Genomic DNA, 24,995 nt, shown 5'->3' with positions numbered 1-24,995 from the left:
GGGAAAAAACAAACAAACAAGCCTCACCTTGCTTTCGTTTTGCATGATTAGCAAATCAATGCCGTGTAGATTTAGTTGTTTATTTCAAGGTCACTGAACTAAAGTGCAACAATGGTTAAGAATGAAAGTAAAGTGAGGGGTTTGCATCCTAAATACAGATTATACATTTTCAGCTTAACAATATAAGACATAAGGCTGAAATCAAACGGAGCGGATTTTTAGAGCTTCTGTAATGAATTTAAGAGCGTGTGTCGGCTTTGAGTGGCCACTTTTTATCACACATCAGTCATTAGTGATGCATAAAAAAAAGGACACAGTAACAGCAAATTATCTCAAGACTATTCTTTGAAGGATTTATGAACTGGATACACAGTTGAGGAAAGAAAAAAAAACTTTTACAACATATATACATTTTCAGAAGTTCTCTAGAGGCCACACAATTGATTTGATGTGGGGAAAACAGAGGATAACATCTTTACTGTTGTTCAGTGGTGAAAATAACTCCAGTCAGTGGAGACAGTCTGTACAGTCTGAGCTTTTGCTGATGTAAAATCAGAGGCTGTAGGTGTCCTCAGGTAACTCTCCCAGGAGTTTGTCCAGGTCGTCATCTGCACAACACAGACAGACACACAGAAGAAGAAATAATTCACATCAGAGCCACTCCAATTCAACTGGTAGAAAACTAGGAAATCATTACTTGCCTGGAGTTAATGTTAAAAAAGTAAAGTTTTCACAACATAAATGTAACAATTGTTTTTTAGAAGACTGTTTTGGGGCATTTTTGTTGTTATTGGACAGAACAAAGGTAGACAAGAAACAAGGGAACAGAGGCCCCGAGGCTGGAAATAAAGTATGTGGTTGTGAGTCTTAACCATTCATCTGTTTGTTGACAGTTTAATGTTGTTTTGGTTAAAAGGATAAAAAGACAGCGTACAGTGTGTTTATCTGAAAAATACTCTGAACTGAAAGAGATTTAAAATACAATCCATCCAGAGAGCAGAGAAGCAGGAGCAATTAACAAAACATTAAGATGATTGCGATCATTAATTACTGTTAGTATGCATTTCTTTGAAGTTGATGTTTAAGAGTGCTGACCATTCAGGAATAGGTTTTGTGCCTCCCCTGAACATCTGAGATGCTGACCACAGGACATTTGGTGACGTCTGTGTTGACAATGTTTACCATGTTTGGACAACTGTTGAACAACTTTACTGTGTCCAGAAATAACTGGCCATGTACCAAAGACGAGTACTTAAGGCGACTACCAGAGAGGCCTGTCACGATAATTACGATATCGACTTATCGTTTGATATATGAAAATGGACAAGCTATAATAGGATTCAATATATTGTCGTTTACATGCGTCATTCTGTTCGCATGTGAGAATTGAATATGGCGCAGTTTGAATTAAAACTCATGCATAGAACTTCATTCTCTTTCTTCAATTTACCACAAACACATCCCTACAATTACAAAGTTAACTGCTTGTTGTCTTGGTCAGTCATCAAGTAGCGGTGGCAGGCACCACCATGGGAAAACCATGAGTATTTTAAAATACTTTAAAACATGTATTGAGGGAGACTTTAACTTCTTTTGGGTTTTATTTGTTATGTTCTTGTTTGCCGCTGTAACAAGACAATTTCCACTCCTCTATATCCATAAAGTCTTATCTGTCTTTTTCTGAAACTTCCGAGTCAACTTCTGATCCGTTGATGGATTTAAGTCATTAGGATTCATCCCTCTGTGGACGTTTATTGTCTACACAAAATTTCATGAAAACCCATTTAGTCAAAAGTGGCTGGAATATTTGATTCTAGGGGAGTCGTTGAGTGATGGTAAGGCATTAAGGTTCTTGGAGCCATTTCCTTGAACTTGGCTCGTCTCCACATTTCATAGAAATATGAGATGAATGCTTCTGAGTTGGCGGCTGATCAGACTAATCACGTCATTATAAAAAAAAATACAAATTCAGGCTCTGCTACCTTGCATTGTGAACCAACATGTGAAAAATAAAAAGGCAGATTAATGAAAATGAGAGCTTCGCTTAGCTGCAGCTTCAGTGCAAAACAATACAATCAGGAGCCTCTTTGTTTTGCCGCAGTTAGATTGGGTTCGGGTCAGCGAGTCAAATGTTAATGACTCAAAACGTTACCAGACGGTGTCACGGTTTTATTCAGCAAAACATAATTTTACTGGAGTTGACATTTGGCCACCCCGGGATGTGACTGGAATTAATCTTGCTCTCTCATCACAAGTGTTATTACATTTCAGAGGCCCCACCTGCATCCCAGCCGGAGTCCTGTGCTGCTGCGTTCCCAGCGGGCTCTCTGGAGCCGGCTCGCGTCTCTCTTGGGGCTTTAGGGTCCTCACCTCCCTCTGAGCGTCCCCCCCCCTGTTGTCCCTCGTCATCCTCCTCGTCAAACACCAGCTGCATCCGAGACACAGGCTCCCGGAGGACGGCGGAGCGAGGTTGAGCGCATGACTGTAGCATCGGCTCCTAGAGAGAAAAAGAGAAAAAAAAAAACATTTTAAGGGGACAGCTGACAGGTTGACAGAGCATTTCTGTATGACAGATTTCATATTTGTTGGACTGTGCTATTCTTGTTTTCAGCTGACAGCTGTGGTGCTCACCAGGACGAGCGGGGGGAGCTGAGTGGAGGACAGGCCGACTCCGTCAGGGGAGTAGATCCTCAGCAGGTTGTTGGGCGTCACGTTCAGGTAATGGTTACGCTGGGAGGGCGAGAACACTCCCACCTGTCCACAGAGCGAGCCAGACATGAGTCGAAAACCTCTGTAATTTCCGGTTGGGCTTAAACACTGAACTGCAGTTAGCATCTTTAAAGTTTAAAGAGAAGGGAGCAGCAAGTCTCACTTGTTTGAGCAGGAGTACAGCTCCGACCTTCAGCTCCTCCGCCCGGTCCTCCAGGAGATGCCGATGAACTGTTCCCTGAATCTCCCCTTCAGTCAAAAACAGTTTGGACAAAACAAAGAGAGAAAGTGACAGTGAAACGAAAGTCCGACATGTCCTGAGGCACTCTGCACTTATCATACGACTCTCATAATAAAAGGTTAACATGAGACAAACATAAAGTATCATAAAAATAAACATCCGTTAGACCTCCCAAAATGGTCCCAAAAAACCTTTATCCTCTTTAATTCTAGACTAGTAGTTGAGTAGTCAATAGATTTAGCATTGCACTTCTGTTCACATTGACTAAGATAAGACTTTATTTATCCTGCAGTGGATAATACAGTTGTCGTTTACATGCACATTAATGTTCTACTATTAACTAGCATTTTCTGATTAGGACATGTGAGATATGCCATTTCATTCATTTTTATAGAGCATTCTTTGGACATGTATACAGCACATTTGGAAGACCGTCTCAAATGGAGCTTTACTTGCAGTTTGCAACACACGGTGTCATACCGGTCAGCTCTGTGCGTTGCTGTGGTTTTTGTACACCAACCAACCAACCAACTAGTCAACAGTTTGTGAAAAAGGTGTGTGATTCATTCTGTCTTAATCGCCTGATATTTACACTACTGAAATGACTTAATTTCAGAAAATACTATATTTTTATACTATAAAAATATATATAATTTATATTATAATACTATAATTTTGTCATCTCTATCAGTCACACAAAAACTCAAAGTCCTCGAGAAAAAAGTAAATACCTGTGAGGTAAGCTGTCACTAGGATTAATATCCAAGACTACTATCATTTAAGAGCAAAAATCAACACCCCCCAAAAATAATATTTTGTCCCAGTTTCCCAGAATGAGAGGTTGTATATGGTGTATACTGACAGATAACTGCCTGCTTGAGACAAAACCTTTCAGCAGGTGGGAAGCACATTACTGACAGAACGCTCCCTCGTGGTGTCACAAGCACTTAAAACCCACCCACTGCTGATGCCAATCTACTGCAATTGAATCACTAATAAGCACTTAAGTCCTGTGTTGAGTACAACATCCACTCCTGAGTGTTAATAATCAGTGCACCTCCTGTGGCGGCTCTCTGGGGGCCATGGCAACCGGTTAGGCTTGAGAGGAGGATCAGATAAAAAAAAAAAAAAATTGGCTTCCTGCTGTCCGGGCAGAATGGATGACTGTGTGTAATGTATATAAATGTATAGCTGTGTAATTGAACACATTACTGCAGCTGAACTATGATCTCATATGATGTGGAGCTCGATTATATTTATTGTGCACATTGTACTGAAACATATCTGCAATGAGCCAGTGCAATTGTTCGTGTGTGTGTGTGTGTGTGTGTGTGTGTGTGTGTGTGTGTGTGTGGGCACACTACCTGTTGGGTCTTTAAACACAGCCTTGGCATCAGCGTGTGTGTGGATGATGCTCTTCAGGAGCACGGCCATGTTGGGCACTTTGTTCTTCGCCAGCTGTTTCAGAGCAGCCTATATCGTCGAGGGGAAACAAACAAACATCAGCTGGACGATCAAATAACACAGTATATTATAATAACTCAATTATTTCAAGATAACTTTCACACCTATTACCTTTGTCAGAAAATTAACTTGTTTCCACCCTGATTCATTTTGAAATCAAAGTAAAGTAAAAATCTCAAAAAAACATCTGCTAGTTAAAGTTTCTAGGAGGATTGTTGAAGTCTGATTTTGTTATCGACAAAACGATCATTTGATTGTACAAGAAAATCAAATCATAAAACATAATGGTTAGTTGAAGGCATAAACATTTTATCTGAGCTTGGATTAGATAAATGTATCAATAATACTGTAAGAAAATAAGTAAAATAGCCACACTCAGGTAACACTGTAAAATGTATGAATAAATTAATTAGTTTGAGTTCTCACCATGAAATTCATAAAAAATTGTTGTTTGACTTCTTGAGGCATGTTTTTTTTTGTCATTGCCGTAAATTATTTAAAATTTGTGGAAAAATAGACAGCAATGCACACCATGCAAACAACTTGTAACTGTAAGTGCAGCGCTTCATTCGTTGGCATTAATGTAATGTTACGACTCAGCAGGTTTGTTATTTCCTCAGCTAAGAATCTGTATAGATCATAAATTGATTACAGAGTGCCGCTTTTTCTAAAACAATTCAATGAGGTAAAGGCGATTTTTTGGGGGGCTGATTTTTGTCAAAAATGGTCAAATTTTAAAATGCCAGAAAGTTTTTTTGAAAATGGCCCAATTATAGTCTGTCGATACATGATAGAGCATGGTTTATCCTGAAATGACAGAAAAACATAATTGTATGGGATTTTATGGGATGTCCAAAATTTAACAAAAGAAAAAAAAGTCATACGATTTTTGTCAAAAATGGTCAAATATGAAAAATGTTTTATAAATATTATAATATACATTAATAATATGGACAGAAAAACACCATATTATGGGGTGTGAAAAATGTGAACGAAAAAAAGTCATACTAGAGTAACATAGCCATTTTCCATGGTTTTCTTGTTAATAACCAAAATCATTATTAATAACAAAATGGAAAATGGCTAGATATTGGCTCTTTGTCCAAACAAATGTACCTTTAGTTGTACCAGGCATTAAAATCAACAAGAAACTGAAGAAAACAAGGGTGGTCTAATATTTTTTTCCATGACTGTATGTCGATTTTTGTTAAAAATGGTCAAATGTCCAAGGTCCAAAGCAGGTTAATAGTTCAGTATACCATGGTTATCTGGCCAGGTTAAAAGAGAGCCACGTTCGTGACAAAGAAAAGCCGCATACCTCCCTAATCTCACATCCTGGTAAGAAGTGATCAGGATTAAACCTGAAGTTACCTCGCTTACCCAAAATCCTGTTTCTTAGCGCAGGCCTCTGGTTTGTTAATAAATGAACAGTGGAGAGCATTATTTACTGGTGGGATCATCCTCTCCTCCTGCTGCACTAGATCTAACATGTTATTGTTCAGTCAACAGCAGTGAGGAGGGCTGCGTGATAATAGATTTACTCATACAAACAGGGATTTTGGGGGGGAAGCTGAGGATCATGTAAACAGCTTAACCAGAGCGAGCTCGACCTGCGACTCTCTGCGTGTAAACAGAGCACGTGTCAACAACCGGCGACAGAAACAAACATGTTAACAAAGAAGACTGGTGAGTTTATTCCACAGAGGTCAACACACGGAGAGCAGCAGAGTCTCCATTAGAGTGATTGATGAGTGATCGTACTGTTTATAATTACAAAACATCTCTGCTGCGGCTCCCCCATTTGTCCTGATTATGCCAATAGACCTCCGGCAGCGACACACGCACTGTTATGATGAAGAGAATAAATAATAAAACGATGGCTTGACCCAGATAAAAACGCACTTATTGCAAGCGTGTGAACTGGACTGAAAAGGGAAATGTTTTTCGGGAGATTCTTCGCTGTCGTTTGGGTTTATAAGTGAGGTGATAATGACCTTTCGGAGCACCATGACCACGCTGTAGGAGTGCAGGAAGCACGAAGGGTTCCTCTCATCCAATCCCATCTCTGCCTTCATCGCCGCCCAGGCACCGCCGCTGAACTCTTCTTCTTCAGTCTGTGAGCTGGAGCCCTGCGAATCAAAGTCAAACAGGTTATACACTCACAAAGCTCAACCGTTACTGTGCACACCTGGCTTTAAAAATATCTTCTTTTTCTGTTTTTTTTCATCCTCTCTGCCGCTTCACAGTTCTCACTCAGTCCCCGTGGCTGCGCTGCAATCAGATTGTGTGAAAGTTGATTTCACGCTGCAGTCTGGTTTTAAAAGTAAGGAGAAGCCATATGAAGAAATAAAAAATGCAAACGGGAAGCTTTGGGAAATCAAAACTTCAAGTCATGTCAGAAATATCAAAGGATGTTTTTAAAGCCCAGAGATTTTTTTTCTCAGAGCTGCTGTTGGCATAAACAAAAAGTCCTGTTGGAAACAATGGAAGTCTTGTCAGCTGCAGACAGGAAAATGATCAGTTATTGCTCCAATTACAAATGTGCCTTCATCACATGTTTGGGCCTTTTTTTGTTCCTGTTATCATAATGTCTTGACAGAAACATAAATTCTGTGAATAGACAGACATCCTGTTTCTAGGCTCGCTTATTCTGTTCTGAGTGCATGGCAAAAGCCTCTAGCATATAAAAACAAATAAAGTGAAGGAAAAATTATGGATATCCTAAGAGACGCCATTATATATTTTATTGCACTGCACTATTGTACTTGGAAGCCCATGCATATACATTTGATTTGTGTGTTTTTGACGTGTGTTTTTTAAAATTTTATATAGTTAATAGTATTAATAATTCAATAGTTAATACAAAAAATATATAATTGCATGTTATATGATTGTTAGAGATGTGAATCCCCAGAGGCCGCAGGATAAGATTTTATCCTGATACTTGAGTCACGATACGATATTATTGCGATTTTTAGCATTTTGCAATATGGTGAGTAATGCAATACAGTATATATCTCACTTCAGTCTTTTTATTTCTCCACAATGAGAGTCAAACCCACAGACTGACCAACAAAGTATTCAGTCAAACTGCCTGAACTGATATCAAACATGTATGGACGACAACAACATTTTATCAAACTTTCAGCTTCCCTGCTCTCAATTTTCTTGAACGAACACGACGCGATATCCTGACGCACATGGTGCCCATCAATTCCTTAGATCTTCTAGTTTCATAAGATATCTCCAGTATATTCCTAAAAGTGAGCCCGCTACGGCCTCTGGTAAAAATAAATGCTAAATATCGATACTTGGCAGCCATGTATCGATATAATATTGCCACGCAAAATATCACTATGCTATGCTGTATCGATTTTTTCCCCACCTCTAATTATTGTATGCAGTATTTTAATAAATATACTTTGTTGCCTTTGAGTTGATGGTTTATCATCTATAATGAGCGTTTTCATGGGTGCTGCCACTGTTGTGTGTTGTCAGATAATTAATTCTTCAAGAAGTCAGCGTAGTTGGATTTGCCAAGTTTTCTGAGTGGCATTTTATTACATTTTTTTCTAGTAGGAGGTCAGAAATGTTGAAGTTGAAGAACGCAGCATTAATCCCTCCCACCAAGGATAAAACAGGAAAGTACGTGAAGGCATCACAGCTGGATCAGCTCTTACAGCCGTTTGTGTGACTGCACACAGTTATCAGTGGCAGAGCAGCAGTGTTTTATCTCTGTAGCCTGTTACCTTTTAACAAACACCTGCTAATGAACAACCTGCATTTATACTGTTTCGTGCTTACGGGCAGATTGTGTTACTTATTCAGTATTTGCACCTGTATTTAATTATATTCTAATTATGAGTTCACTATTTTAAAACCCAGAATGTTAGGATTATGGTGTCTTTTGAACGCTGGTAATTAATTATTAGGGTTAAATGTTTCAGGGAAAACATTAAATTGGCTGACTCTTATCAAACCCGAGGCATAGGAAACATGTGACTTAACAGAAATCATAATAAATGATGTAAAAAAGTGTTTTTCTGCTGACAGACAGACTCTCCTATTCTCTCTGACTTGTTGTAGCCGTAATATAGGTTAATAAGGGACATAAAAGATCATGAAATAAAAAATAAACAAGGAACGTTTTTGTGGTCCTTTTGTTGCTCAGACCAACAATTAATGTTGATTGTTTTGACTAGAAATAACTATAAAATAAAATATAAAACTTGGGAGTGACACACTTGAGTTTAATCTGTTTTAATCTGTTGTCTCTCTGGTATGAAACTGCAACTCCTCCTCAGTTCTTCATAGGCATATATTCTAATTAAGTTTCTTAAGAGTTTAATTAAGAGCTTTGGGAAGTTGTGACAGCATTTTCTAGTATTTTCTGTCATTTTCTGCACCAAATAGTTCACTTAAGGATCGATAAAATGATGATTCCATCTATAATACAAACGTGTAACAAGTTAAACAGGCTTTCGTGAATTTTCCTGCATGTCCGACTGTGATTTTATTACCTGGCTTGGCAGCCGAGCCACAGCACCATGAGCTGGAGTCTGAGGGACAGAAACCACAATGTCATCCAGGCTCTGACCCTGCGGCTGAGAGAGAGAAAAAATTATTATAAAATTAACGATTACACAGCGCTGTGGCGGGAAAACAAACACATAACCGATAGATTTCTGTGACAGTCATTTAATTAGAGCTCAGGTGACAAAACCACACAGCTGCGGCATGATTTCTGAGCATGAGGGTGAGATGTAATTTGGCTGCACTGGTGTTTTGATTTAAAAAATAAGTCAACACACACACACACACACACACACACACACACACACACACACACACACACACATTTTCAATGACAAAAAGAGGGAAAAATAAAATCTAGATTAGGCAGACCTGCTGTGGCAGGAATCCAGCAGGGCCTGGGAAGCGTCTGGTTCTGGTATGATGAGGTTCAGAGCGAGGTCTCTTGTTGGGAAGCTTATTGGAGGCTGATACCAGCTGGACCAGGCGGTTTGTAAGGACTGGAGTATGAAGGGGATGAGGGCTCAGAGTGGAGGTGCTCAGAGATGAGGAGGATGAAGAAGGCGCTGGGGAGACTGTTTCAAAGAGGTTGCGGCCCCTAGGGGAGGGTACAGGAGTTGTCCATGGTCTCTGGGGCCTGTTTAGTGTCCTGGAAATGGGGCTGGGGACAGGAGAGGACGCAGTAAGTCCAGGGAAAACACCAGGACTTTGTGGAGTGGCTGACAAGAAAGAAGGGCGGGGATTTGGAGATCGCGGAAGAGTGGAGGAGATCCGAGGAGGTGGGTTATGATTGGCGGATGCCTGGCGTGCAGTGCTAAAGTCTCTCAGGGTCCGGTTAGGTTGTGTCTGAATCCCTCCACAGGTCGGGGGCCGCAGCCCTATGGCAGTAGATGCAGGCTGGACCGCGGGCGCAGTTGGGGTTGGAGCACGAGAGTGTCCCATCTGGCCATCACACTCATCCAGGTCTGCCAGGTCGACATCCCAATCATCAAAATCATCCTGAGCCACACAGGGCTTCGGCTGCCCCTCAGTGTCTCCATGACTCTGTTGTAATGCCAAATGAGGCTGAGCGGTATTCAGTGTGGGGGGATGAAGATGAGCAGAGGAGGAGGGCTGTCTCAAACCCAGAGCAACAGTTTGTCCAGCAGCAGCAGCAGCAGCAGCAGCGTGTGTGCTGCTCCTTGATGCTGTGCCATTACACAAGGCGGCTGATCTCTCTCCAGTTTGCTGAAGGCGGTTTTTCTCCGGCTCTCTGTGAGCAACAGAGGAGGCACGCAGCGTGCAGGATGACACAGCAGCTGCCACATCGGCTGGTCCAGACGCTGAGGGGACAGCCCAGTCTGTCCCGAGCAGGTCCTGGAAACACACACACACACACACACACACACACACACACACACACATATAGTGTAAGAGAGGGGAACAGAAGGGACTTACTGACAATTAAGTAAAATCAGGTGCGTTTGTTTAATCACCTCATCATCAAAGTCCTCGCCAATGCTGAACAGGCCACTTAATTTGCAGGTCTGTAACAGAGGTAACAACAAATTGATGTGATGTGTAACAATAAAAGTCCAGATGCTACTTAACATATTATATAAACAAGAAAACGTGTCAAAAACTAACGTGTTACCTGTGTGTCTTGTTAGCATGCTAGCTTAGTTAGCTCAGATTGTTTTTAGTTTTACTCACCATCGCTGTCATGAGATATCGCGATGAAAGCCGTATTTGATCAGTTTGAACACCAAACTTACAGAGACACTTACTGCCATTCAATAACTGCGTGTAAATATAAGTTGTCGTTTTGTTCCCACATCTTTAATTTAACTAGAAAAAGCCGCTAACCAGCGAGCTTGTGAAAACTTGAAGCCTGCTGCTTGGTACCGCGCCGTAACGTTCAAATCAACACGACGTGATGACGTAGGGTTCTTTTAAACGGAGAGTGTAGAAACGGTGCAAGATAATTCACTCCAACTTCATGTATTTCAACTAGCTTCGTTTTTGTTAGGTTTTTATAGTCCATATAAAGCAAATTTGGTTTATACAGTTAACATTTGATTTTTTTCTCTTAGCTTTGGTATATGTTCTTAATTTCACAATATACTTAGTTGAGTGAAAGCACTAATTTTGCAGGATGGTCCTTTTTTTCCCCTACAAACAGTGTACAAGCAGAACAAGATGATTCACCCCAACTTCCCTATTTCTACCATTTGTTTTACTGTTTTTGTAAATAAGAAGCAAAATTTGGTTTTAACACTTAACATTTTTATTTCTTTATGAGCTTTAGTTTATGCTCCTAATAACTCATCATTCATTTAAGTAGCAATAGGTTTAATTCAGCATAAATCTGAAAACTGAGTATATATTAGCTACACTAGCTACTATTTTCATAGCTCCAATTTTGTGACATTAACTTGTTTTCTTTAACGTGACTTTGTTTGCATTTGTTTGTTGTTTTTAGATTCAACTTTTAGTTTTGCCTTCTTGTATAACCATTGTATTGTTTGCACCTTTTATTCACTTGATCATGTTTATCTGCATTGTGGCAGATGATTACCCATCTGCCTCATCTGGATATATGCTATGTGCTATATAAACTCATTAGGCTTTTGATTGTTAAAATACATGTTAGTGAGCACATCCAATCACCTGATAGGTGCAGCATATCAAGATGCTGACTGAACAGCATGATTATTACACACGTATATCTTGGACTGGTCACAGTATAATGTGCACTTTTATCACACAACACAATGCCACAGATGTTGTATGTTTTGAGGCAATATGCTGAATGCAGGAATGTGAAAATTGTGCACAAAATCTGACAAAGTATTTTGTGTGGATAGGAACAGCTTTAGATCTCTTCAACTCGTGAAAAATAGGAGTGATAACAAGGCGGATTTTACTGCTTTTTGCCTTTAATCTTATGTTATTTACAAAACTATTGTAACTCATAGCTGCGACTATTAATCAAAAACCCATTTCAAAGCTGGAAAACAAAAGACAAAGGAGAGGACAGACAGCTAAACACTCAGCACTGGGGATATTCTGCCTGTGAAAAAGAAACCAAAAGCCACACTTAAAATAAAAGCAATACACAGTAATATAATACACAGTGGTGGAAGAAGTACTCAGTACTTTTATTTAAGTAAAAGTAGCAATACCTTTGTGTAGAAGTACTTTAATAGCCTTGCATTCATAATTTCACGAAAGTATAGGTATGCGCATCACAATATACTCAAAGTAAAAACAATCATTTTGCAGGATGCTGTATTTCAGAATCATATATATCATTTAACTGGACTATAATTATTGATTAATTATTGCTTATATCACTTTAATGTTGCAGATGGTAAATGTGGAGCTAATTTAAATAACTTTATGCACTGCTGAATAGTTTAATCTACCATTATATATGATAATTAATTCGTTGATTTATATTTTGCATGAATAATGTGAATGTGTAAGGTAACTAGTAATTAAAGTTGGGACATAAATGTAGTGGGATAAACCCTCTGAATTGTTGTGGATTTTAAGTATGAAGTAGCATAAAATGGAAAATACAAGTACATCAAAGGTGTACTTAAGTGCAGTACTTAAATGTACTCGACTGTCACCAAAAACCATACCACCAAAGTGACAAATTTCAGTTCTAGCTGTTGAAAGAAGCAGCACTCGTTAAACTTGACCTTCAAGTTGTTTTTTCTGCAGTCGTTACAACACCAGCTCCAATCTCTGCAGATGCTGATCAACAGAGGGTGAAAATATAATATTTTTTAAAATCAAAATCCAATTAAAATTTTACACCTGATAGGACAGATAAACCTAAAATGATGATGCATTCAAATCATAGATCAAACAAACTAAATGTCTTATATAGATTTATGATTTGATTTTTTTTGTTTGTTGTTGCCAGACTTTGGTACCACTTCGATTAAAGTTAATTGGACGAGCACAGCAAATCCCACTATGACATCATACCTGTGTTATGTTTTTTTTTTCCAAACACTGCAAAATTTGATTAACATCAGCTGACAGGACGTAAAGAAGGACCCGACCTGTTGCCTAGCAATGCAATTACAGTGAAACTAGAAAATATTTTTTTAACATAAAATATAGTTTTTTATATGCAGATTCCCTCACAGCAGGTCCACATATGAATTATAATGTTAAATATATTAAAATGCATTAAATTAAGGATGATTCTCACAATGCTATCTCCTCATTGTGACTTTTAAATCAAATGGAAGCTGTTTAAGTTTTATCAGATATGCTCTCAACACACTTTCATGGTCATAAAAAGTTGCAAACTGCACCAGAACAGTCTACAACACATATTAAAAGTTGCTACTCTAACTGTAAAGTGGTGAACCCACAGTCCACTACAATAATAGCTGGCTTGAGCTGCAGTGTATCTTTACATTTCTTGGTTCCTTGGTTTACAATGCTCCTTTTGGGCTCATAAACACAGGACCAACGCTGCTATCTAGTGGCCAGTTGTGGTATAACAAGTCTCAGCTTGCATTCTGATCTAATAATAACCAGTGCTGAAGTTGTGTTTGAGCAACAAGCGTGTGACTGCGTCCATAAAGGGAAGGCATTTCATTTTTTTGTTGTGATATTTGACATAAAAAGGGAAGGAAGACTGATTTAAATGATGATAGCGTTTACCTGACCTCTGCTGGGACCTCTGAGACTGAACAACAGCTCTGTTAGAGGTGAGTAGAAGCTGCAGGTTGACCTTTTCTCTGAACAGGAACTGCACAGTGCTTCAGAGGCTGTCTCTTTAAAGACTTTAATGTGCAGGAAAATGCCATGAAATCGACTTTCGAACTCACCTTTCTTGCCACATGTCAACTCTCTTGTGGTCTCACTTTAAGTTGCCATGTCGAAGAACTCGTTCCCGTTCACCTCCACCTCCCTGCGCTCCCTGAGGGTGGAGCAGGAGCTGCAGGAGTGGGAGGATGCTCGGAGAGCGTTGGCTCACAGGAGAGCCATGACAAGGGCCCCGCTGCCCCGCGCGCCCAGGCCCCCTCCCAGGCAGCAGCGGCGGCTCCAGGAGGTCCGAGCCCCCCCGGACCAGGTGCGGTGCAGGGATGCGGCCGTGCACAACACCTTCATGTGTGGGGACATGAAGGGAGTGTACGCCGTGCTGAAGGACCCTGCCATGGTCAACGCCCTGATGGAGACGGTGCACGAGGAGATGGTGTGGACGCCAGAGATGGGTAGGCTACCAGTTCAAGACCTCGGATTATCTCATAGTGCTGTTAACTCCACCAGAAAAAGAACAAAATAACAGGAAAGCCAAAAAACTATACTATGAAAAAGGATCCTGCCTTAGTAGTATCTTTTGAGAAAGTTTCTCATTATTTTGAGCTATTAACTCATTCCAAGATAAGTCATTATGTTGAGAGTTTCTCATTTTTTTTTACAAACCAAGTTATTATTTCAAGATGCAATTTAATTATTTTGTCATTTCATTATCAAGTTAATTTCATTATAAAATTTGTAATTTTTTTAAGATAAGCAAGTCATTATTTTGAGTTTTTCATTATCTCCAGATGCTGTTTTTGTAATATTTAGATAAGTTAACCATTAAAGCAAGTGATTACTTTAAGAAAGTTTCTTATTTTATATATATATATATATATATATATATATATATATATATATACCCCAACTATTTTTTGTGATACTTAGTATCACAGATAGATCCTATTTTATTTTATTATTTTAATTACCTATTTTATTTTATTGATTTTCTTCTTATTTTGGGATACGTGAGTCATTATTTTAAGATAGTAGTTCTTTTTTCTTTTTTTAAAGCCATTATTTCGAGAGATTAAGTCATTCTTTAGCAATAATAAGTTATAATTTTGAGATATTAATTAATTATTTTGGGAAAGTTTCTCATTATTTTGGGATAGGTTCGGTAAGCCATTATTTTTGAGAGTTTCTAATTCTTGTAAGGTACGACATTATCATTTTGAGAAACCAAGTCATTATTTCAAGATGCTTTTCATTATTTGGGGAAAGTTTATACTTATTTTAAGATAAGTCAATCTTTTTTTTGAGAGTTTCCCATTATTTCGAGATACTTAGTTATTACTTTTGAGATTCAGATTGATTTTGTGCAAGACAGTCATTATTTTGAGATACTATTTCATCAGTTTGGGAAAGTTTTTCATTATTTTGAGATAAATTAGTCAGTATTTTGAGAATGTTCCGCATTATAATGACTTACAGGATCTTTTTGTTCATCACATGAGCAGAACTGTGCTTCCATCCTTACCAGTCTCTCGGTTCCTCTGCCAGGCCTGTGGACTCTGAGCTCCAAAGTGAAGCAGACTTCAGCACTGCGTCTGGCTGCCAGCAGAGGACACAGCGGCTGCGTGGAGGAGCTGCTGTTTCGTGGGGCCGAGGTGAACGATGACCCCGGAGGAAACACGGCCCTCCATGACGCCTGCAGAGGCGGACACGCCGTCTGTGTGCAGCTGCTGCTCTCTCATGGAGCAGATCCAGACTTGCTGGCTGCAGACGGCAGTGCTCCTCTCCACCTCTGCACCTCCGCCCAGTCATTCCAGTGAGTGACATATGAGCTGAAATACATTAATAAAAATAATCTATTTTAGGCCTGAATATGAGTTTCATTGAAATATTCTCTGACTGTGCAAAAATGTTTTTTCTTTAAAAGTAATTTCCTCTTTCTGTAGTATTAAGTCTAATTTAAAAACCCAATTTTCTTATAAAAAGACAAATGGCTCTCCAAGAATGTTGGAAAATTAGATTTTTCCTTTAGAACCAAAAGATCTTTCATCTGTCTTTCAAGAAAACTAATAACTAATGTAAGGGAGAAAAGACTGGATGTTTCTGCAGATGTCTCCCTTTTGTTCCAGGTGTGCTGAGCTGCTGATAGAGGGAGGTGCAGAGGTCAGCGTTAGGGCGAAGGAGTCGAGGCTGACACCTCTGCACATGGCCGCCCGGCGAGGCCTGGAGGAGCACGTGGAGCTCTTCCTTCGCCACGGAGCAGACGTGTTGGCCACAAATCAAGAGGGGGAGACCCCTCTGAACGCTGCCTGCTCCGGTGCAGAGAGGCCCTCTGAGGCCGGGCGATATCTGCGAGTGATTCAGAAGCTGCTGGATGCAGGAGCCGACCCCAGGACTGCAGGCAGGAAGCAGCACACCCCGCTGCACAACGCCTGCTCCAACTGCAGCCCGCGGATAGTGGAGCTCCTCCTGCAGCACGGAGCCAGGGCTGATGTCGCCAACTGTGCCGGATACACACCAATCGACTGTCTGCTGCAGGTAGCTCCTGGAGGTTATGTGAAACAGAAATCATGTCAAGTTTAGAATCTGACTGATCAAGTACAGATATTATTTTTACTTTCTGTTTGTTCTTTAAGGTGGTTGAGGATTACCCGGGGCAGCAGCCAGAAGCGATAGCACAGTCACTTCTGAACCATGGAGCTCAGCCTCTTTCACCACAGGTTAAAACAAAACACAGTGAAAGAATGCACACTGATGCATAATAGTTGTTTTCTAATGAACACATGATTGACAGGTCACTAAATGGTGAAAATAAATGGTTAAAGTTCTGTTTTTTGAGTCTAAAAACAACATATTTATACTGAAGCCACAGGCTGTAGCAACCCACCAAAAGAGGAGCCAAATTCTCGATTTTAAGGAGGGAGATCAATCAAACCCAGTCCAAGTCTTATAAACCAAATTGAAAATATTTTTACAATTTGAGTACAATAAAAAAATCGAAATACTAAGCGTGAAAAATGGCACATAAACTGTAAATATCAAGCTGGGGCTTTCTGAATCAAAACAATAACAAAAGAGTTGTTGTCTTCACAATTATTGCCATCACTGCAGACAGTCAGGAGGTTTTTACTGGGAGCCAAATTATCTGCAGAAGTCTTCTCATCGCCAAAACAAACAGACCTGCTGATCATAACTGGTAAAAACACTGAAAAAAGAAGTTTAGCATGAAGAATCAGTGTTTTTTTTTTACATGTGTTAATGGGTTACGACATCATTGACAGGGGACCAAATGAAACATCTTACTTCATTCAAATGACAGATTTCCCCGAGTTTGAAAATTCTTGGGCACATTTGGAATAATGGAAATAAGCTAATCAAAATACAGTCATGGAAAAAAAATATTAGACCACCCTTTTCCTTCAATTTCTTGTTCATTTTAATGCCTGGTACAACTAAAGGTACATTTGTTTGGACATATATAACAATAACAACAAAAATAGCTCATAAGAGTTTAATTTAAATGCTGATATCTAGTCATTTTCCATGGTTTTCTTGATAATAACCAAATCATCAATAAAACCATGGAAAACGGCTAGATATCAGCTCCTTAATTAAACCATTATGAGCTACTTTTTTGTTGTTATCATTATAAATGTACCTTTAGTTGTACCAGGCATTAAAATGAACAAGAAATTGAAGAAAACAAGGGTCTAATAATTTTTTGCTCACATGACTTTTGACAAGACATTTTAACAAGGAAAATGTTTATATTTTACATTTGATGTCATTTGACTTGATATTGTTTTCAAATTCTCTCAGGAAATCTTTTAGTATTTTCTCTCCTCTCTGCAGTTGTTGAAGCAGTGTGTTCTCTCTCCTGCCGTTCTGGAGGTGATGTTGAACTCGTACGTGTCCGTCCCTCCCTGTGAGTGGATGGACTCTCTGTCCGCTGAGATATATGAGGTATGAAGTGTCTAAATCACCTCTTCTCGTCTTGTTTACCATCCACTGCTCTAAACGTTTTGTTCCGTTTTGTCCCTCAGGAGCACAGAACTTTCTTGGAGTTGGTGCGTCAGCGGAGCGGGCAGCCCCGCTCTCTGCAGCATCTCTGTCGATGTGCGTTACGCCTGAACTTTGGAGCCCAATGTTTCCCAGCTGTCAGTGAACTGGACATTCCCGGCTCTGTGAGGGACTACCTGCTGCTGCAAAATGACGGGACGCTGCATTGACTTCATACTGTATACATGTTCAACTCTCTGGAAACAAGATTTATTTAAGATTACAGTAACCTGTTTCTCTTTTTTTAAACTAACTTGTTTTTGTCTCCTTGAAATACTTTCAGATGGAGTTTATGTAAGAAAATACAAATAAATACACTTTCTGTTGGATTATTATGTATCTACTTTTTATTTATTTATATTTTTTGGTTGTTTGGTACTATTGTTTCAGATGTGGTTGCATAAAACTTTAAAACATCACTGCTGCATGAAAGTGCAATCATTATAAACTTACAGGTAATTTACACAATATACACATATTGATTATCATATGAGACATGCACTTTTATATGGAAGCGTATTGCTGCCACCCATATAAAAAAATATCCTCCATTTATCTCATTATAACGAGATACTATCACGTTATTTCGAGATAATGATCTTGTTCTTGTTGATCTTCTTAACGAGAAACTGTCATTATCCCGAAATAACGTGATAGTATCTCGTTATAACGAAATAAATAAATGGAGAATAGTTTTTTATATGGGTGGCAGCAATACGCTTCCATAGTTTAGTTTGTAAAAAAAAGTAATTCATGATGTCTGCTATGTTTAACCAACAGACTAAACCTCTATATTATTTAAAAAACAAACAAATGAAAAGTATTCAAATAAAACAAAATTTCTTAATCAAATATATTACTACTATTCCTGTCATTATTAATTGTATTTGTGTACTTTTAATTAATTATTTTCAGACGTTGGGAATACAGACGCTATTATAAAGATGGAAGCTGGGTTATAGAGGCTTAAAGGCACATATGAAAAGGAGCTAAACATCACAATTGATGATGAAGAGTGGAAGGATATCTGGACACATGCTAAATCAATTTCAGTCTGCAATTGCACCAAAGCAATACAGATAAAGATTATACACAGAATGCACATATCCCCCAACCGCAGGCATCACTTCAATTCTTGCTCTCTCATGTGCCTTAAATGCAAGCTAGACATTTGGTACCCTAAAACATTGTTTTGGTCATGTTCAAAACAGCAAATGTATTGGTGTAATGTCTTATCCGAAATAGAAAACATATTGGGCTTAGAACTTGAGATGGACCCTGTGTCTCTCATACTGAGCCTCCCAAGCCATATCTTAACATCCAAACATAATAAGAGGTTGTGTTGTATTCTTACTTACGCAGCGAGGTGTTTGATCTAGTGTCATTAAAGTCCCTTACATGTATATAACATTCAAAAACAGACCAATTCTATAAAGTGTGGGAACCCTATTTGAACTATGTAGAGACTGATGTCTCTATTATCATGCTGCAGGGATTTTCTTTACTGCTCATTATGCACATTAATACTGTTACCCCAAGTATTATTTATATGGATCTAAGCTGGTGTTCTGTTTTTTTGTTTTGTTTTTGATTTGTTTGTATTGTTTTGTTTACTTGTTTGTTTGTTTTGCTTTTTATAACTGTGAACCATATTATCGTCATACTGTTAAAATAATTGCCTAAGTCACTTTTTGCCTAAATCATCTGCTCATGATGCCGGCCACTGATTTATTATGCCTAGGTGAAAATAAAATGTGACTTAGACATTTTTTTTTGAGCATGCCTTTGTGACTTAAGCAAGATATGGTAACACTTTATTTTGAAGGTGTCTACATAAGAGTGACATGGACGTTTCATGATCATTAATGACACTTTGAAGTAACATTAATGCTCATGATACTTGTCATGTCATGTTTCTGACAGGCTTGTGTGACTCTAATGTAGACACCTTCAAAATAAAGTGTTACCATATCTTGCTTACGTCACAAAGGCAAGTTAAAAAAATGGCCTAAATCATTGATTTATCTTATGTTACATAATTTAAACACAGTGTTATTACTATGCCAATAGCCATCCTTTGTTATATGCTTTTTGAGTAAAATGATCAATAAATGTCATATGTTACACTTTTGATGAAGTTTTTTGTGTTTCCTGCAAAACTTGAAAAAATTAGTTAGGCGATTATCTTAACAGGGTGACGTTATGTAACCATCCTTTACTTGTGAAAGTGAAAAATAATAATAATTTAAAAAAAATTTAAAAAAAATAAATAAATAAATAAAGACGGGCGTAATTACAATAGGGGATAACAATTTAACAAATAAATGAAATACTAAAGTACAGAGAGCAGGAGGAGCAACAGGCGCGCGCCGTCTCCAAAACAAGCAGCTCCCAGCTGCCCCGTGGTGACGTCACGCCGCGTCGTCGCTGTGTGTTTATTATGTGGGTTTTAAGGAGTCGCTGCTAACGAGCACAGAGAGCCTCGTCTTCAAACATGCTCTGATTCCAACAGCTGGCAGGTAATATCGAGGAGTAACAGCACCATAAAGATACGCCGACGTCAACACTACTCCTCTGTTTCGTTTAATAACTGTTTAAATCAAAACAAAGCTGCCAGTCGTTACAGTCGAAGGTCGTTTTTTAAAGCTAGCTCGGCAGGCAAGCTCACAAGCTAACTTAGCTCGCTAACTAGCAGCATAAACTACAGCACAACAAGTTAGCAGCACGGAGGATTAGTGTTACATAATGGCACATTTTACGTTTAAATATCGAGTTTACTCACGAACGTGGTAAAATAAATCACAGTGTTTGAACAGCTGGGTATTTAGCTTCACAGCTAACTACAACAAACAGCTGTTGACCATCCCTGAAGCTGCTGTGGAGCTTTACGTTTCACCCCAAATAATAACTCTTACACATAACACTTTGTTGAAGAGTTTTTCATCTGCCAGCAGTTCTGGTTGTAATCAAGCATGTATATGTAGCTAGTGAGCTATAAATACTGCCATTATAATGTGTTTATACGAGTAGAAAACTTAAGAATGTGAAGTAGCTTTGTCTGATTGTGCAGAATACAACTTTGTCATTCCTGCTTGATCAAAGCTCATTTTTAGGATTCTTTTGGTTTTTATTTCGTTTTGATTTTATTGAATTTTCTGCCAAAAACAGAAACCGGGACTAAGGTTTTCTACCGTCATCATATAGGCCATGGGTGGGACCTATTTCCTGGCTTATGTACACCCAAACTTATGTAATTACATATGTATTATTGTGTGAGGCTAAAAAGTCGATTAATGAACCTTTCGATCCCCAGACAACGAATCTTATGTTAAGTCGCTCTTGTATGGCTCATATTTTAAACGTGCATATACCTCTTCTATCTATATATCCCATTTTTATCTTATTTTTACATTCCAATTTATCTGAACTTAGGTCTGTGTTAGTGCTGCTGCAACACCTAAATTTCCCCTCATGGGATCAGGCTCTAATCTTAGTTATTATACGTTATTCAATAATGAAATTAATAATTAGTTGCAGCCCTAATTTAACACCATGAAGAAAAAATCAAATGAGAAACAGTATATAGATACAACTAAATAAAATAACAGGACAAAAAAACAGAAAAAAAAATGTCAACAGTTGACCATAGTTTATCTTATCATCTGTGTTGTTAGGGAAAAGGTGTTTTTGAGTTGCAATTAAAATAACTTGCCAAATACATGTCATTGTGAAAATAACTATACAAACAACACCAGATTACATCAGATAAATTCTGTTATGGTTGTTAGATGTTGCAATGTTGTAAAAAAAAACTGCAGTGTTTAGTGAATTTATCGATTATTTGACTGACAGAACATGACATTTTAAGCAAAAATGTTGCAGGTTCCCAAATGTAAAGATTTGCTTCTTTTCTTGGTTTTACATTACAGTAAATCCTTTATTTGGAGTATAGAAATGTTGGATGGATAAAATGAGACATTTGATGAAATCTCCTAAGACTGTTGTAACAGGCTTTTCTCACTGTTTAATCGTTAATGATCTTTTCAGTCCTGTTGTAAATCTCTTTGGGTTAATATAAAAAAAGGTGTTGTGTCTTCAGGTTTGGAGGACAGAGATGGCAGTGTGTGCACTGACCATGCTGGATGGGATGGAGGAGGAGGTCACGGCTGCCGGTGGTGTGTTGCTCCTGGTCCTCGCCCTCGTCTTCGCTTGGCTCTCAACCCATGTGGCTGACCGGGGCGACCACATCCTAGGCACCATCCTCACCGTGGGCGCTCACGCCTCTCTGATCGGACTGGGAGGTCACGACAGCTACAGCGGAGGGTCGACCAGCTCCGATGCCCCCGAGCAGCAGACTCCTCCGCCTTCTCAGGAGAACAAGCCGGACGATGGCGAGCCGGGGACGGAGAGAGGAGATGGCGAGGGGACGGGGGAGGGAGCTGAGGGGGTCAGGACGGATCCCCTGCTGGACATACGGAGCAAACAACCACAGGCTGGAAGACTGCACACTTCAGATGAGGAGGAGGAAGAAGATGAGGAGGACGATGAGGAGGAGGAGGAGCTGGAGGAGGAAGATAAAAAGATTATAAAGCATATTTCAATGTTGTCCAGCACCATCTCCTCCTCCACCACCACTACTACTGCCACTTCCATCTCTCTCCGTCTCAAGTATTTAAATGACACGGAGGAGGTTGCTGTTGTAGAACCACAGGATACAGTGGGAGAACTGAAAAGGTAAAACCACAAACATCCACCTGCAGACTTCAGATTGTTAAAAGAATAGTTTTGCATTTTAGGAAATATACATCCTTGATTTCTTGCAGAGTTAGATGAAAACTCAAGTTTTCATCTTGCACATCTCATCTCATCTCACACGTCATGTCTGAACACTAAATATGTAGCTACAGCGAGCAGTCGGTTAGCTGAACTCAGCATAAAGGCTGGAAACAGCCAGCCTGGCTCTGCTTATTAATATATTCATAACATGATGTCTAATTGTATTGATATGTTATTACCAAACACATGAATTTTTAAACATTTGTGTTTTTCATATATCTCAAGCTGCTGCCGTGCCACCAAAGCCTTCAGCATCGACATTCTCCTGAACTTTTCAGAAAACAAGCTTGTTAAAAGTTATTTGCTCGTTGTCTTGTAAACAGAAATAACAAAGCATCTATTCAGACTTTTTACAAGTCGGCATCAGAATGTATTCATTTCTGCATACTTTTGGCCTGTTTATTGCAATTAAAACAAAGCCAGAATCTGGTTTTTTGGTACATTCTGATGTAGTAAACTAGATTCATTCTCCCCTGTAACTTGCTAGATACAGTGAATATGTATTGATATCCACACACCATAATGAAATGGCTACTTACCAGAGTGCTGCAGATGAGACGAAACATCTGTAGTTGGTTTCTATCTGAAAAATCCTTGTGGTGATGCTTACTAAAAGGTCATCAAAAAGGGCACTGGTCAGCCTCAAGTAGCGCTGGAAGCAGCAGTCATTCAGACACAGTTCATGGAGAAGGCATTATGCTTCTCTGGATGGTGATATGAACCCAGACATGAAGGCATTTTGTTTTCCTATATGTCTGGGACTTCCACAACAGGCACAAAGCTGCAGTGGTGGACACCAGTGTGTCTCATGTGAATAAACACAAATCATCCTACAGTCAAAGTAGAGCAACGCAAGGTCGAAAATTCAACACAGCATAAAAATGAAACGTTGTTTTACGTGAGGTTACATGTGGAAGTATTTCTTGGCCTTGAGTTTGGAGGATGTCCAAGAAATAGTCAAGCGCACAAACTATACACTTTTTGTCAAATTTAACAAACAAGATTTCACATGTTCATTAGTGAGCTTTAGAGTTGCTGACCTTAGCTACCAAAATTATCTTTACAATTTTTAAAAATGTTGGACAGAGCCTATGCTTCTGTCTGTAACATATTAATTGTCAAAGATATCAGTATTGTGTTGATTATCTTATCTAGCTCTCTGCAAGGAAGCAAATAAGCATAATTCCCCAAATTATGCGCAGTACTAATCATCTTTTAACGACCTTTCTCTCTCCTCCTCCTCCAGTAAATACTTCTCAGGTCGGGAGCATCAAATTAAACTAATCTACCAAGGCCAGTTGCTGCAGGACCCCAAGAAGACTCTGTTGTCCCTAAACATCACACACAACAGCGTGATCCACTGCCACATCTCCCAGGCCCTGCACGAGCCCACTCCAGAGGAAGGGGCGCAGTCCGGGGCTGGGGCAGGAGTCGGGTCTGGGGTCTCTGGAGGAGTCAGGGCCGCCGGTGTAGCCATCAGCACCAGCAGCCTGGTGGTGCCCGTGTTCGTGGTGATACTGGCTGTAGTGTGGTACTTCCGCATCAACTACAGGCAGTTCTTCACCGCCCCTGCGACCATCTCCCTCGTGGGAGTCACTGTGTTCTTCAGCTTTCTGATATTTGGGATGCACAGCCGCTGAAAAGGCAGAGAGAAGTTACACACACTTGAATGTTGTGAGGTGAAATAAAAATAACCACAGCAGTAGGTGGCGCCTGGAGAGAGAGAGACTAATCAAAACAAGGCTTGGTGCGAATGCCGCAGCTGATTGGATCCCTGCGGAGTGTGTGCGTGGGTGGCGAGGTGAGCCTGTTTGTGCATGTACCAAGATAAAACAACAGATGAGTGATTGTACAGTTTGTGGAGTAAACAATAATCCACAGTTGGTGAAACTGAAATGCTTCTCTCCAAACATGACTTAGTGGTTTACACCATGTTTAAACACTCTGGCTTTATCTTGTCTGCTCTTTTATTGCTAAAAGATTCATGATGCTTTCTTGTTTGTTTTTTAGGCCATCGTTCCTGTGTTTAAAAAATAATTATAATAATAATTAACTGATAGATGCAAGAATCTTTCGGAACCACTCACTCTTGTGCTGTGTGTGCCAGTTTAACTTTCATTATTTTGTGTTTTTTGAATGAGTCGAGCTCTGTGTACGCAAATACAGACTTGGGGATATTTTTGTTGCTCAAAAAATTGTTGCTATGTAGAAATAGGCTAATTTAAATAATCACTAGACATGAAAATAGACACTTTTTGAGAACATATTGTAAATAAATTGTGTATTTTCTGTAAATAAAATGATAGAATGAATCAGATGAACCTGCATCTGGCACTTAAAGATTTGGAGGGGGACCTTTGACCCTCCTGATTATGCTGGACTGCTC

At 39.3% G+C, this 24,995-nt stretch overlaps 3 protein-coding genes across 3 annotated transcripts; 2 read left to right on the top strand and 1 right to left on the bottom strand.

Annotated features, from left to right (window-relative positions):
- Positions 1-327: 327 nt before the first annotated feature.
- Positions 328-10,901, bottom strand: hrob (homologous recombination factor with OB-fold). The gene is made up of 10 exons (XM_059348964.1): positions 10,640-10,901; positions 10,423-10,473; positions 9,320-10,303; positions 8,935-9,018; positions 6,409-6,543; positions 4,315-4,423; positions 2,873-2,958; positions 2,632-2,754; positions 2,281-2,497; positions 328-608 (listed from the first exon to the last, which is right to left on the bottom strand). The coding sequence occupies exons 1-10, from the start codon at positions 10,649-10,651 to the stop codon at positions 553-555; spliced, it is 1,857 nt and encodes a 618-aa protein (XP_059204947.1). The 5' UTR covers positions 10,652-10,901; the 3' UTR covers positions 328-552.
- Positions 10,902-13,500: 2,599 nt separating this feature from the next.
- Positions 13,501-18,102, top strand: asb16 (ankyrin repeat and SOCS box containing 16). Its single transcript, XM_059348965.1, has 7 exons — positions 13,501-13,665; positions 13,828-14,172; positions 15,263-15,530; positions 15,844-16,252; positions 16,351-16,434; positions 17,567-17,677; positions 17,758-18,102. Exons 2-7 carry the CDS (start codon positions 13,833-13,835, stop codon positions 17,941-17,943), a joined length of 1,398 nt encoding a protein of 465 aa, XP_059204948.1. The 5' UTR covers positions 13,501-13,665; positions 13,828-13,832; the 3' UTR covers positions 17,944-18,102.
- A 2,099-nt stretch (positions 18,103-20,201) lies between these two features.
- tmub2 (transmembrane and ubiquitin-like domain containing 2) lies at positions 20,202-24,759 on the top strand. The gene is made up of 3 exons (XM_059347912.1): positions 20,202-20,292; positions 21,873-22,507; positions 23,856-24,759. The coding sequence occupies exons 2-3, from the start codon at positions 21,888-21,890 to the stop codon at positions 24,247-24,249; spliced, it is 1,014 nt and encodes a 337-aa protein (XP_059203895.1). The 5' UTR covers positions 20,202-20,292; positions 21,873-21,887; the 3' UTR covers positions 24,250-24,759.
- Positions 24,760-24,995: the final 236 nt, after the last annotated feature.

This window comes from Centropristis striata, chromosome 13, assembly GCF_030273125.1.
Source record: "Centropristis striata isolate RG_2023a ecotype Rhode Island chromosome 13, C.striata_1.0, whole genome shotgun sequence".
Lineage (NCBI taxonomy): Eukaryota > Metazoa > Chordata > Actinopteri > Perciformes > Serranidae > Centropristis > Centropristis striata.
This window is presented reverse-complemented; position numbering and strand designations above follow the sequence as displayed.